We start from the raw sequence: 14,611 nt of genomic DNA on the forward strand, positions 1-14,611 counted from the left end.
CTCATACTCATTTAGGCCTCTTGGTACCAGTGAAATAAAATCATAACAAAAAGGCATACAAAGTAATTTTATAGGTGTGAAATTCATTTGTCAAAACAGTGTACTTTATGGATGAAATATCAATCATCTGAATGAATTTATTTTTAATCTAAATCTTTTTCACTGTGTTATGGTTGTTAATGCCTAATGTGTTGGTTTTAATATTTAACTGCTTGATCTCATGTATAAGTTTACACAGAATGGTCTCACCAGCAGGAATTCACGGACCCAACCTTTCTGGGGCCTGCGGTTCAGGCTGGTGAAGTGGTGTAATGCTGAGTGGAATATTTCCTTTTCACACAGCAAATCTGCATATTGTGACTGAAAAAATATTTTATTGCTTTATGGCTACACAATGTTCAATGTACTTTAGTGGCTTGCCCAGGGATCAATTTTAATGTAAGTTTTGAAGCATGATTAGACAAATGTGCAAATATTATGGGATACAGTTTTTAGTATTATGGGATACGATCAGTATAGATCAGAATCTCAAAAAGATTTACCATCTTTGCTTCTGATGTTTTTAATTGTTCTGAATATGGGTCATGCTTTAAATGAGTATTTAACTGAAGTTATGATTTACAACCTGAAATGAACAACCATTTACTGAAGGAGACAAATGTCTAGTGATGATCTGGTGATCCATGGCTATAATCAGTACTCATAATTGGCCATGACAGGGGTGGGAGTCGAGCGAGTGTGTGTCTGTGTGACATCTGTGCCTTTGTTGGGAGGAGCCACCTGTGAATGTGCTGCCAAGCTGGAGATGTGAGTCACTGTAATTGACAGTAATGAACTGCATTACAGAAGCAACGGGCAGCTGTATGCTGTGTGGGAGGAATAGAGAGGAGATACAGAAGAGTAGAAAACGGAGTGAGAGCACGAGGTGAAAAGTTGGGGTAAAAGAGGTAAAGAAATGTTAAGAACAATCAATGCAGAGAGTGAGGGTCTGTGAATTGTGGCAGGTGCCAGACTAATGCTCAATTTCAAGTGTAATAGTAAAAAAATCAATTGTACTAAAGTTAGTTTTCACAACACCAACACATTTTATGCAACAATGATGACATTCAGCAGCATGTGGCAATGTTAAAGCCAGGTAACATTAGCTATCAAAGTCACTCTTGGGCACTATTTCATTTGCTGGTAACTAAAGAACTAGTAAACTAACCTTACTTAAAAGTGCAAACAGAATGGATTATCCTCCTATCGATTGGCTAGTATCTCATTTTTGTCTGATCTAAAAGATTTCTTCACTTCTTCCTCTTTACTGCGTTACCATTAAGCCATTGTGCATCTTCTCCGGCTTGTTATTATGGTACAAAATGCTGACTGAGTAAATCTGTGAAAATGGATGCAGCCTACTGATTCATCAGTCATGTGGTCTGCTTTTTAAGGATTTTTGAAATCAATAAATGTTATAATATTGCTTTTAATGTCTGCATTATGACTCATAGCTTTGAAAGGGTCCAAAGGGCTCACCTGGGTTTTGAAAACTACACCAATGGAATATCAAATGGTTATATGTAGTTGGACTGCCCGTTTTTTGTCCCTGGCATGTCTAGTTTAAACCATTTTTTCTAGTTTAATACAGAAAAATAGCACACAAAATCCAACCATTTCCAATCGGATTCTAGCCATAGTTTGTATGTAAGGGTCAAATCTAATTAACATTGGATTTCTGAACATGTGACTCAGTCTGCCCAGCTAAATCAGATTTCATGTGAGGGGTTTTTTGTTATTCTGTGTGCAGCACTTATTGACGTCAAAGAACGAGAACAGGAACATGGATTAAATGCAAGTTAGAAGAGTTTTTTCCATTTCAAAACTCTTCAGTTTTCATGTCTGATGCATGCATTTAAAAACAAAGCTGGGTATTTGCATGTATAATTTAAGTATGTTGATAGTTATTTAGCTTTCACCCTTTCCTCACCAACCACTGCACATATGCTCATGTCCATACTGAAAAGTCCAGCCTGAAACACAATAAATGTGTGGAAAAAACACATTCTTCCGTTCGTCACCATATGATGATTAACCAAACTCATAAAATGTAAATGTAATTCAGTTGTTTGAATTTAAAGCAGAGATCTACACGAAGAGAAACACAATGGCACTGACTGATGTATTACGTGAAAGTGTACAGATAAGGTAGTGAGAGAGCTAAATGACTAAAGTGCTGCTGCATCATTCTCTTTAGCAAGAGGCACCTTTCCCACTGGCACCAGAACCTTAGTGTAAAATAATCGAATAAACAATATAATATAACATATATTAAAAATAAACATTGATATGTTCAGAATGGAATTTTCCTCTTAAAACTACAATCTGAACAAACAAATGAGATTTAAGTACTTGTAATCTGCTATCAGGGCACTACAAATAGGATCAAAAGAAAACCTATTTACTTTGAAGTGTGTACAAAGCCCATGAGGATATTGCTGAGTACTGAGAGTGAGTGTCCAATCTACAATTAAAACACACTGATTTTTGGGTACATGGCAGGCGACTACAGTCACTGGGGCTGTTTAGGTTTAATTAGCAGGATAGTGTAGATGAGTCAGACACTCAGAATTTCTGCGTAATTTGATCTGAACATCATGAGGTCATATACATGCATTCGCAGGTTAACCGTGTTTTACCGTTCAGACCCCTGTATGTGCTGCTCAAGAAAAAATACTTTACACTGCTAAGTAAGTATAGCATATAGTGTTGGCAGTAGGAAAACAAGCTGCTGGACCCAAAAAAACAGGGGAAAAAAGCAAGGGGGAAAAGCAGGAGTGTGATAAGAGAGAGCAAAGAGCCGATTAATGACTCATCCATCTCAAACCGCACCCTGCAGTGGTCTGGGATGCAGACAGAAAGTTTGGGAGGGGTTCATATAAAGACCCTTAACCACATTTGTCTGCAAACACGTTTGGCCATGCTTACCATAACTACTAAGCTTAGATTCACAGATTTTCTGAAATGGTATCGCTAACTCTACACACACACACACACACACACACACACACAAAATATCACTATACCTTAGTTATGGATACAGTGAAGGCTTTAATGTCATATAAAATCAGTCCAAAACCACTTTTACCAACACCACAAATAATAACTGACAGCTACAATAAAGGGTTGTGGAAATTTGTCAAACGGCGTTATACTGCACCCCTGCTATTTCTGCTGTGTGAAATTTATCCAACAGAACAACACCTTTAATAATAGCAGCAGGATGTCGTCACTGGGACAGACACTAGGAGGCTGAGTGTGTTAAAGCATGCCATTCCTCTCACCAAGCCCACTAACAAGGAACTAAAATGGCGAGTTTCTTACTTAAAGATTACAGTAAGGATGGATGGCTATAATGAACACACTCACAGTCACATACACGTGCTCATGCAAATGCATCAACCTGGTATCAGAATCCTGATTTCCATTCATGCAGAGGAATAAAGGGGGACCAAAGGTGAAAAACTGACATAAAAGACAAATGTCAGTCCAGATACTATAGATCAAGGGGGCCAACACCTCTAGTCTTCTATTTTTTTTTGCTCTCTGCTCATTTTCCTAGTCCTCTTTGGCCAGGCAATCTCATGAGGGTATTAAATATTGATTTTATCTGACTGTCTGTCAGAGCTGTAATTTCTTGTGCAAAAGAGACAAGAGTACAGAAGATCAGTTGGACTTTTGATCTAACCGAGCCAAATGCGAATCGGCTTGGCTGTGATGCCTTCTGCCTACGCTGAGAGAAAGTTTCCACAAATCAACTTAATCCACTGCATTACAGAAAAACATGCCATTTCTCACTACCTTGAACTGAATACATCCAAGTTTATATCCAAGCATTGCCAAGCTGCCATTGCTAGAGCCCTCTGAGCACATGCCCCTTAATCCTTAATTGCTAGGTTGTATAAATAAGAATTGTAAATTGCTTTGGATAAGACCATAAATGTAAATTAGACTACAACAGTAACCCCCAGGGTTCTGGACAGAATTTTTGTGGAGTACCAACAGAAAACTGTCGTGTGAAACTTATAGTTTGCAATAGAATGAAACATTGAATTGCATAAATTATGAAATAGCTAAGTAGTATTGCTTTTAATAAGTGCATTCAAAAGCAAGTTAATTTTTTTTTTAAGTTTTCTTTTTTTTACTTTTACACAAGTACACAAGTGCCAGTGCAATCATTTGCACCAAAAGGTGAGCTAATAACAATATCCATAGTGATCTAACCTTGGTAACCTTGGTAACGAGTACTATGGATGGCCAGTTTCATTGTTTGGCCTCGACTAATCAATTATAGTCTTACATCATTTCTTTCTGTCTCTCGCAGTGATTAATCATATACCTTCAAATAATGCTGACGGAGGGTTTTTTAGTAGAAGCTGCTCACATATTCAGAAACGTTATGCATTCTATCTATTTGAGTTTGAATGTGTTCTTTGTTCCACACATCAATGAGGCGTTCTTCTTTTGTTCTCTATAATAACCCTTTTGCAGCCATCATGAAACTTGAAACCGGATTAGTTGAAACAATCACATTACCTGGCGTACAGCACAGAGTGGATCGCTTACATACACTCCAGACCACACTAGAGTTTAGTTAAAGTGAGCATTGTTTTTTCAAAAGGTTCTGTGGACTCTCTGAACCAGTATTACATTTGCGGTATTTACGGTAGTCTCCAATCCTGAGGCCTGCCATTTTCCATGCAAGATGTGGTCATTTGGCCAGGTGAGGACACAGCAGTCACATGCAAAATCAGCTGTCTGAGTGCATCTAAGCATCTCAGTCTGATTCCGAGTGAACACTAGTATGCTTCAATTGCAGTGAAAAAGTAATTATTTTTGGTTGCAGGCACAACTTCCTGTAGATGTGAGCTGTTAATCCAAGCTGTGAGGCACAAACTGAGCCAAATGGCAGGGCTCTTGTAATCTTGTACTGAAAAAAAAGAAAAAGATTTATACAAACATCTCTTCTTTCTTGTAGCACCAACCACAGCTCCACCATTATCTGTGTTCAGGTCATTTTTGTGATTTCTATGCACACCGATTTAATAAGTATGTTTTTTTTTTTAGCCCTTCAGTTGTATAATTATGAAGAGTATAATTGTGATGTAAACCAATTAGCAAATATGCTCAAAAAAGCCACTAACAGGTGAGAAATTACCCTTCTATAACACCATATAAACACCACAATTAGTACCAAGCAAGCACTCATCATTGCAAATGTCTTTGGGTCTGACAACATCTAAAAGTGTCAATAGGATCATTTACACAGTGTAATGAAACAAGCACACCACAGAGTTAAAAAATAAATAAATAAAATAAAACCAGAATATCATTTCTATTGTCTGACTAAAGGGTCACATTAACATGACTGAATGTTGTTCTTAAAATAAATATCACAAGGAGGTAAGGGAATATTCAAATATTAAACAGATAAATCTCTTTGTTTTTCCTACCCACACAAGATATTTAACAGGTGGAGTGCAAAGGTACCGAGCCTGTTCAACCTATTTATCTTTACAAAAAAAAATTATGAGCATTCCATTCCACCATGTGCAGACAGTGCATCTTCTCTAATTAAGCAGCAGTCTATGAAATAGCATCTGTGGGAAAAGGATTACAGAGAAAGCAAATTCGGCGTACCTGGGGCACTTGGGAGTCTTCTCCAACTGGGAACATCCAAGCGAATAGAGTTACAATGCAATGTATGATAATGTATTAAGGACCCCATTTTAGTACTTAATACAAATCCCTTCTTAAATATTTTAGTATTTAATATTAAAGTAACTGCTTTTAAATATACTTACCTGCAAGTATCAAAAGAAAAAAAGTGTTCCATACTCCTGCTCTTCATACCTTTTCAAGGGGTGAGTTTTCTATTGTTCCAGGCACAGTGTGAATTTGCTGCATGCAAACTCTCATGAGAACCACAGAATTATGGCTGTAGCCTTGTAGTCTTAACACTTGACTACAGTTTATGTATTCACTTCAAAGTAGTGAAGAACAGCGTATTTTTCCGAAAATGAAAAAAACCTGGTGAAGTACATGAAAATGTACTCAAGTGCAGTAATAAAATTTAAATGTGTGTGCATAAAATATCTGCATGTAAATGTATGTACATAAATGGTGTGTACATAAAATAACTAATAAAAATGAGTAACATTTTCAATAAAAGCTGGAAGAGCTTTTTATAGATTATGAGATTTAGCATTCTGTTTCTGTTTGTGTACAGTCATCTCAAGAAATAGGAAAGGAAAGTAATTAAATAACAATCTACCTAGGCACACTCCAGCCAACACTACACACACCACTCCAACTGGTGTAATGATGAATCAGTGGTTGAATGAACTTCCTCTGGCTGTTGTCCGAACATCTGAGTCATTGGCGGTCCTCCAAAGAAGACTAAAGACATAGCTCTGCTTTAATTAGCTCTTCTATTTTTTTATTAAAAAACCTCCCAGTTTGATCTCACCAGGTTCCACACAGTCTCTAGCTAACCTTTTTCTATCAGAGTAGAGCAACATAGTTAGAGAAGAGCACTATCTGCCTATCTTGCATGCATTAGCTTACAGGCACCTGTGGTTGGTTAGTGTCAATCTGATTGCCTGGGAAAAGAGAATACAAGGTAGAGAAATAGAGAAAGCATTGGCAATTGTGCTTTCTTGACCTGCTGGACAGAAATGGCTGTGGTATAGTCAGGATTTAAGCTCATGATCTTAAAAGAATAGGGTGAATGATTCAAAGAGGATTTTATAGCTCAATGGTATTATTAGACCATTAGAATATTGATATATTGTTGAGAACGTTTGCAAAGCAACTATAAGGCTGTCTGCTAAATGGTGCAAATGTAAATATCAAATGTACACTTTGTAGTTGACAACATGTACACAGACAGTTTTGGACTAAAAAGCAAGAAATAGAGACTGTCAATGATACTCTCCAGGTCCTGTTTTTGAAGACCACCGTTGGTGTAGTGCTGTTAATGAAACTAAAAGTATCTCAAACTATTGTACATTCAGAGGGGTAGTTAAAGTAAGTCAAGGTGACAGGATGTGTGCAAATTAATCTGAAATGCTCGATTGGTAGAAAAATATGAAAACAAGCAGTTTGTTCAGCTGTAGTTTGTGGGGAGCTTTGCATGGTCACATGTGACTGTGTGTGGGTTTTGTCCAGTTTCTCAGTTCTTTCAACCTGATAACAACCTGCTATATGGTCGCAGTTCCCTGTAATAGCCAGGCATCACTTTCAAAGAATTCCCATAACTGCCTCTAAATCATTTTAATACTGAAAAACTTCAACGTGTTCACAGTAAAAAAAAAATTAAATTAAAATAGACATTTCAGATACTTGAGATATGTTTAGCATCTTCAACCCACAATTTTGTATGCCTGTGGCATGCTTAAAAATTATATAAGCTGCGCCATTCATCTTCGGGAGACTTGTTCCTCAGCAGCAAAGGGTTTATTCTTTTGTTTCTGAATTGCTCCAGACTCCCGTTCTGTTTTTTTTCCTTCATTGGCTCACCACAATTCATTGTACCGATGTTTCAAATCTACAAGAGGTAGAACTCTGCCAGTAACAAATAGCCACGGTCTTAATCAATAGCAATGCCAATCTTCCTGCGATTCTGGCTCGTATTCAGAGCTGACCACTTTCCAATAAAGCGTTCTTAAATTCCTACATAAAAGTAAACAGAATCTTAAATAAAGAGATGTTAAAACTGGATTCTTTTTGCTCATAGGTTACCCTGCTTTAGCTTTGTTACAGAGACCCCCATAGTGCATCCCCCTGGAGCTAAAATCAGAGAGAACAGGGAGCCTGCGAGTGTTTCTCACAGTCCTTACCACCATACCCAAGTCAGCTTTATCGACCGTGTGTTTGAGTCACGCTGCGGGAAAGCCGACATGCCACAGTGTGATGTCTCAAAGAGCTCCTTTTGAATCCACTCTGTCCAAATCTGGGAGGGTACACAGGCTGCCTGTCAGACATGCCAAAACCTACAAAGGGATGCTCTGAAACACCATTCACTGTGATGGACTTTGTCAGGAGGAGAAGCCATCACACAACTCTGCGCCGGCTAAAAAGCCTCCGGAAATCCTGAAATAACCCTAATGAAGACCAGTAATGGAGCAAATAGATAGCCTGCATGTGTGTGTGTGTTTGTGTGTGAAAATGTGTTTGCACGTAATAGCTTTTGACATAGCTAAATGTGTGCTGACAGTGACACTATGTTGTCATGGAGATGCAGCAAGCGGTGGAATACCTGAGCCTCTTCCAGAGTCTCTTGTGACTTTGCATGCTTGTTATTCTAAATTAGCTCCACACCTAGATTCAGCTTCAAATGTAACGACGTCTGCCAAAGGGAGGTTCAGTGCAAATCATTAAACATATCCTCAACCCACAGCTTGTCTCACCAAGCCACCAGGCTGCATTACAACAGATGGGAGGGATGCTCAAATTAGATTCGTTTTTCTTTGTTATCCCATTACACTTGCTATTGAAAGGTGGGGGTTCCTAATCAGCATTAAGGAAAAAAAATCCGAATGGATCATCTCCAATGGCGTCTGAATATATGCCAGGAATTTGGAATTATGGGCTGCCATTGCTGAAATGGGATGCCTCTGAGTTGTGTTTTGGGACCTTCCAGATATAAACTAATTAAACATTTTAAATTTCTCACACTTATACAACATGCAGCTAATACACTTCAATTAAAAGAACATTCTTTTAAAAGCATGCAATTTTTTGAACATTATGTCAAGGTCAGTAAACTTAATGGAATCTACTGTACTAGCCGACTGGTGAACAAATCAGGACCATTTTTCTTTTTGTCATCTGCAAACCGTGTGTTATTGTGATGAAATGTGATTTTCTCAGTACGAACCTATCTGCACTTTTAATTGCATGTTCAGTCTTTGTTGCCTTTGCAAAAATCTGCACAGGCAACCCTAGATAAACACAAGTGACTCATTTCTCTGTTCATTCTGTCATTACTACCTAATTACCACAGTGTTGCAGATGTTCAATGTGCAATCTGGCAAACTCTTTTCAAAAACTGAGTGATTCTTACTGCAAATGCGGCACACAAGATCATAAAAGGACCATTAGTAACTTGTCTATAGCACTGTTTGAATTATACTCTAGAGAGGCAGCTAGCTGATATAACCCAGAAATTCCTGCTTTTTTCTTTTTCCTCCCTAGCCACAGGACATCACATGATATGTCCTAATGTTGTTTACTGACTGTTTCAACGTTTTAGACAAAAGATAAGGCATTATTGCTAAATCGAAGACATAAAGATGTTTTATAACCACCAAGTGCTAAAAAAGTTTGTATTAAATACAATAAAATAAAAAACATTAAAAAAAATGCAAGTTATGCTCTTTACGACACCCATTTCGAAGAAATGATAATTAATGTTTTACACAACCAAACAAGTAATGTCAAGTGGGATTTAGCTAATTATTTCCACATTACTCATTAATACTCTCTAAATTAAAGGGCACGCAGCACTGAAGTGTGTTCAGCTCAGGCACTTTTTGAAGTCATGTTAAATATTTAAAAGTGTGCTGCACTCCCACCCATTTGTGTTGACCTTTGAACTTGCCCACGCACTGCAGCTGGAAAAGGTGATTTGTTGATTTCTGAGAAACTGCATATGGACTCATGATATTCCGTTCGTGGGCAATAAAACCCTTGTGTAAATGGTATTTTGGGGGGCATAAGAAGATGCTTTTATAACACTGAAAATTCTGGAAAGTGCTGGAAACCGAAGAAACAAACCAGCATGATAACACCTACGGTTTGAAGCCTGAAGCCAACAGGTTTAGGTAATCATTAAACTGCAGTTCTGGAAAAACAAGGTGTTACACTGTCATGTGCACATACACGTCAGGTGCATGTTAAATGGGATTTACAAGTCTGACACCACACTGATCTTCACTTATTTTAAAATCAATATAGAATGCTTCTAAACTCGCAAGGGTTTCAGCTTAGAAAATAAATATTCAATATCTGGAATTACTGAACTATTACTCCACTGCTTTTTAGGATAGTATTTTTAAGTATTTATTACAATTTTAAGATTAACCCGTTTTACTCATTTGTACGAAAGGGTCATGCACTTGATTTCTTTCATTAAAGCACGCATTTCAACAAAAGTCTAAAGAAATTAAAATTTATGGATATATGGATATACAATAAATAAATATAATGAGTAAATGTATATACCAGGTAAAAACAAATGATAAATGTTGATGTAATTATTTGTAAGATTGTACTTTTCACTCAAGTAAATCCTTCTTATATTATAGTTGCAGTTGAAAATTATAAAAGAAAAGAATGCAAAATGAAAGCATATATAAAAGACATTAAATGTGAGAACCTGAAAAAAAAGCAGCCACTTGGTATGGTGTACTAATGGTATAAGGAGGGCAGCTTTTACTAGGGACCTGTTAAGTAGCTAATGGGTCAGTGTGAAAGCAGCAGCAGTACAGTGTGTAGTTTCTAAAGGGGACTTCTAGGGACACGATGCCACAGCACTTCCTGTAACATCCAACACAAGTACAGAACTCTAAGGAAGATGGGAAACAGGTGGCATGTATTTCTGCCTCTTCACACAAAAGCCATCTGGGCGTCGTTCATAGTGTTTGTTTCTTGAGCTGCCGAAAAGCAAACGTCGAGATAAGTTGGCGATTTCTACCAAACTACCAGACAGTTCAGGTTCTGCTTTTACACAAACTCTCTTCCTCTTCCATCCTGACTAGCAGCATTATGTGTTGTTGCTTCAAGTTTGTCTTTCATCAGCTTTCCTCCAAAAGATCACAACATTTCCAAATATACACTTGCTGGGGAAGTGTGGCTGTGTGGGTTGGGTCATCTGCAAGATTCCTCTGTGGAGGAGGCAGGCTGTGCGGGGGATTCCTTGTTGTGTGGCTCTGATGTATACTAAAAGAGCTGCTGTCTGTTTCAGCCCTGCTGACTGTAGCTGGCTGCACTCCCAGAGTTCCCCCCCCCACTACTGCCTGAGAGCAAGCTCGCTGTCACGACTCTCCCTCACGTATCCAAAAAAACAAGGGACGAAGAGCACACGCAGCTTTCGACTGCGTATATGGCTCCATCTTCTGCTTCAGATGGACACGATGTACAAAATTTTGCAAAAGTCTTACTTTGCCTTTTTGCCTACATTATTCTGTTCATTGAAAAGATGGTAAAGTGCGCTTAAAATGAGAAAAGATTGTAATTCTACTTAATGAATTTCAATTTATTTACTACTCAAAATTAAATATGTAACCATTGCTGAGAGAAATGTTATTTCTGTGAATAAAAGCTTATTAAAATACATTTTTCGCACTAATCGTTTTAAAGACTATGAAAAATTCAGTTAGAAGAAATTAGTATAAGTGCTGAATTGGGCTACACTAAATAGCCAACCGGCACTGTAGCATTAGCATGTCAATCTTGAACTGTATTCCAGAGTAAATGAAGAAGACCTCTGAGAAAAAAGAGCTGGCACAGATCACAGCTTTCTGAACAACAACAAAAAACAATAACAACAATTAATTCAAAGTGAAGCAGGTGCTGCAGGTACTGAAACCAAACTGCAATAAAATACTGCACAGTCTTGACAGTTCATCATGAACCACTTTAAAAGAAAATGATTTCAAATTTTGTAGGTTTCTGGAGTTTGTGACAAACTGAAAACTCTAGCAATGCTGGAATATTATACTGTAAGCTTACATAACTCCAGAAAGAGAGCTGGCATATGTTAAGAAAAGGACAGGAAAAGGCTCTGGAAAGGATTTAACATTTAAGAGCATACAAAAATAATACATGCCAAAAACCAGAATACAAGAATAAAACAAGAAAATTAATTCAGTCATTGATTTTGAGTTAATACTAATGGTTTTCATGTACAATTCAGCACTACATGCCTTTTTGTACCTACAGTTAGAAGTTAACTAGTTAGCTTACAGGCTAGCCTACTTTGTCAGACTAGTCAATCAAAGGCTAGCCAAAGATGACATAGCTGAAAACCAGAGTTGTTATTTCTGAAACTGTTAATTGTAAATATAAATTTATACTTCTACATCGTTACTAAGTCAACAACATTAAAATGTGAAAATGTTAGTACTATGCGTTTTGAAATTTCGTTTAGTTTTAATTTGATTTGAAGTTAGAAGTTAAGTAGTTAAGTTTTTGTTTATTAAAAAACCCGCATTTTTATTCTTCTTTCAGTTAAACAAAAATGCATTTTTTTTTGTTTTTGTAATAACCTTGTTAAAGAAACTATTTCACCATTTGTGCTAATACTGGGAGACAGTCAGACAGAATGAAACAGAGAAAAGAGGGAACTTGTTTTTCCTCTGAAAGTATAAATTACAATATTTCTGTATAGAATAAAAGGTACAATATATTATAGTAAAGCAGAAACAAGCTTAGGTAAACAGAAAAGTGTATAGGAAGGTATTGCTATATACCACTAATGATGAAGATGATTATAATACCAAAAAGAACAACTACCACTACTCCTATTAATACTACTACTACTACTACTATTACTACTACTACTAATAATAATAGGGACAGTCAAACATTGTCCTCTACAGCATCAAGAAGCGTAGTCTATTCCCACTGTGGCATGTGTCATGCTATTTCTAATCTAATATCTTGGCACATTTTGTTCAGACTTGCTTAACAGGGGATCAGTGATGACTGATATATTGTAGTACTGCTTGCATCCACCTGGCTCTACGTCACTGAAGGAGAGAGGTGAGTCATACATTTTTGTTCCTAGTCATCAACAGCGACTGCTTCTGGCTCTTTTCCAAAGCTCCGGAAACACCAAGTCACTCACAGTCAGCTGCCTTCTCTCAGGAGACTGCACTCCGTAATGATGCCTTTTAAACCCTTGTTCATAAACCTGTGTAAAACTAATCCGGATGACATCAAAAGCTATCTTCCATGATGAGTCACGTCAGTATCAGCTTCCATGGATCTTTTCAACTGCTGAAATAGCTGTCTAAGAAAAACATAAAGGAGATATCTCTGCATGATGTGTACTCACTGCACAGAGCGATGACATGGCTGCTGTCTTCATGTACAAATTTCTTGGTGACTGCCTCTTCCATAATCTGCTTTACCTGCAAAGAACATGAAAAGACACATCATCATGATCATCAAGGCAAACGTGGAGGTGATGTCCAACTTGATGTCCACCTCACAACTGTGCCAAAAGAGATTAACAGCTGCTAATTAGTTCTGATAGTGTAACAGCGTGTGATTATAATTAGACAGTGTTTAATTGATAAGTTCCCCAGGATGGTAGAAAGCTGTGACAAAAGTAGATGGACATTGCTGGTCTTTAGATAAGCACTTTTCTGTCAGTAGACTGCCAGAGACACTAATTAATCACAGTTTCTTCCTGGAAATTTTAAGCTTTCAGAAGAGAACCAAAACCAAGAGTAATTACAGCATTGTGCTAGGGTAGGATGTGGGTGTCTGCCTGGACTGTGAGCGTGACTGGAGTGGGAGCTGTGGCTGGGGGCGACAAGCAAGAAATACAGTATAACTTAGTCTCGATTCTAGCTGTAACCAGTTCAGCAGTTACATCAGCTAAAAAAACAGCCTAATTTTGGAAAAGCTTGTGGTAGAATGGAGTCTAGGCAGTGGTAGAAAAATAAAGAAATTGCATAATATAATTTTTTTAACTATACTTTTTTTTTTGTATAAACTTTTGGGCTTAGAGTTAATACAACTCTATAGAGCTTTTTCTTTTTTTTTTTTTTTTACACGTCTAAATTTTTCAGTCACCATATTGTTATCTTTTGCTACACCTTCAAGTTATAGAATCACCTGTGATATAGTTAGATGGGCTGAAAGTGCCCCAGTCTACAGGTTTGCTCCTTTGGAACACTGAGTTACGCAATTGGATGATATGGTCAAAAAAAGAAAATTCAGTTTTCCTACAGTTTCTGCTCGTGGCTTGCAGAAAGACAGTTTTTAGAGGCATCAATTACATTTTGGATTCTTGGAAAGGCTTGTAAAAAGAAGTCTTAAAAAGCTTGAGCAAATGGGACATGCCAAACTCTTTGGGAATTGTGGTGATTAGAGGCACCTCACCCCTTTCAGAAATGCTGTAATAAATTAAGGAGCCCCAGAAGAGATGCCATCCATTTGTGGTGTGATATGAATATGGATTTTACCTGTCTAGCATTATAAGAATCAGGCAGTATACCAGATTCAGTCAACAAAGTGGGGCTAACAACTACAGGGTCTGTGCACTAGGGCTCTTGCATTCAGAAATGCTTGGTTGCAGTCATCCTTCATTTGGAGAGTCCAAACCCACAAGTACATGTGAAAATGACCGAAGATGACAAATCGTTCAATTTTTTTGCTATATCAGTAATTTGGTGTGGATAAAATCATCAGTAGATGCGAGAAAAATACATGTTTTTGGTGATTACCAGTACTAAACATTTCTGTTTTGCTAGAAATGCTTGCATCTTCAGCAAGCTAGAGCCTGTGTGCCTCTTGCAAATATAGCCACAATGATAATCCACTTTTGAAAGTCTCT

At 37.5% G+C, this 14,611-nt stretch overlaps 1 protein-coding gene across 4 annotated transcripts in view; it reads right to left on the reverse strand.

The window, feature by feature from the left end:
- Window positions 1-14,611, reverse strand: part of sgsm2 (small G protein signaling modulator 2) — a 41,869-nt gene that overhangs the window by 21,642 nt on the left and 5,616 nt on the right. For all 4 annotated transcript variants that reach the window (XM_046863545.1, XM_046863543.1, XM_046863544.1 and 1 more), the window contains exon 2: window positions 13,103-13,178. In XM_046863545.1, the coding sequence (XP_046719501.1) occupies window positions 13,103-13,178 (76 nt within the window). The remainder of the gene's footprint in view (window positions 1-13,102; window positions 13,179-14,611) is intronic.

Source organism: Silurus meridionalis, chromosome 12, assembly GCF_014805685.1.
Source record: "Silurus meridionalis isolate SWU-2019-XX chromosome 12, ASM1480568v1, whole genome shotgun sequence".
NCBI lineage: Eukaryota > Metazoa > Chordata > Actinopteri > Siluriformes > Siluridae > Silurus > Silurus meridionalis.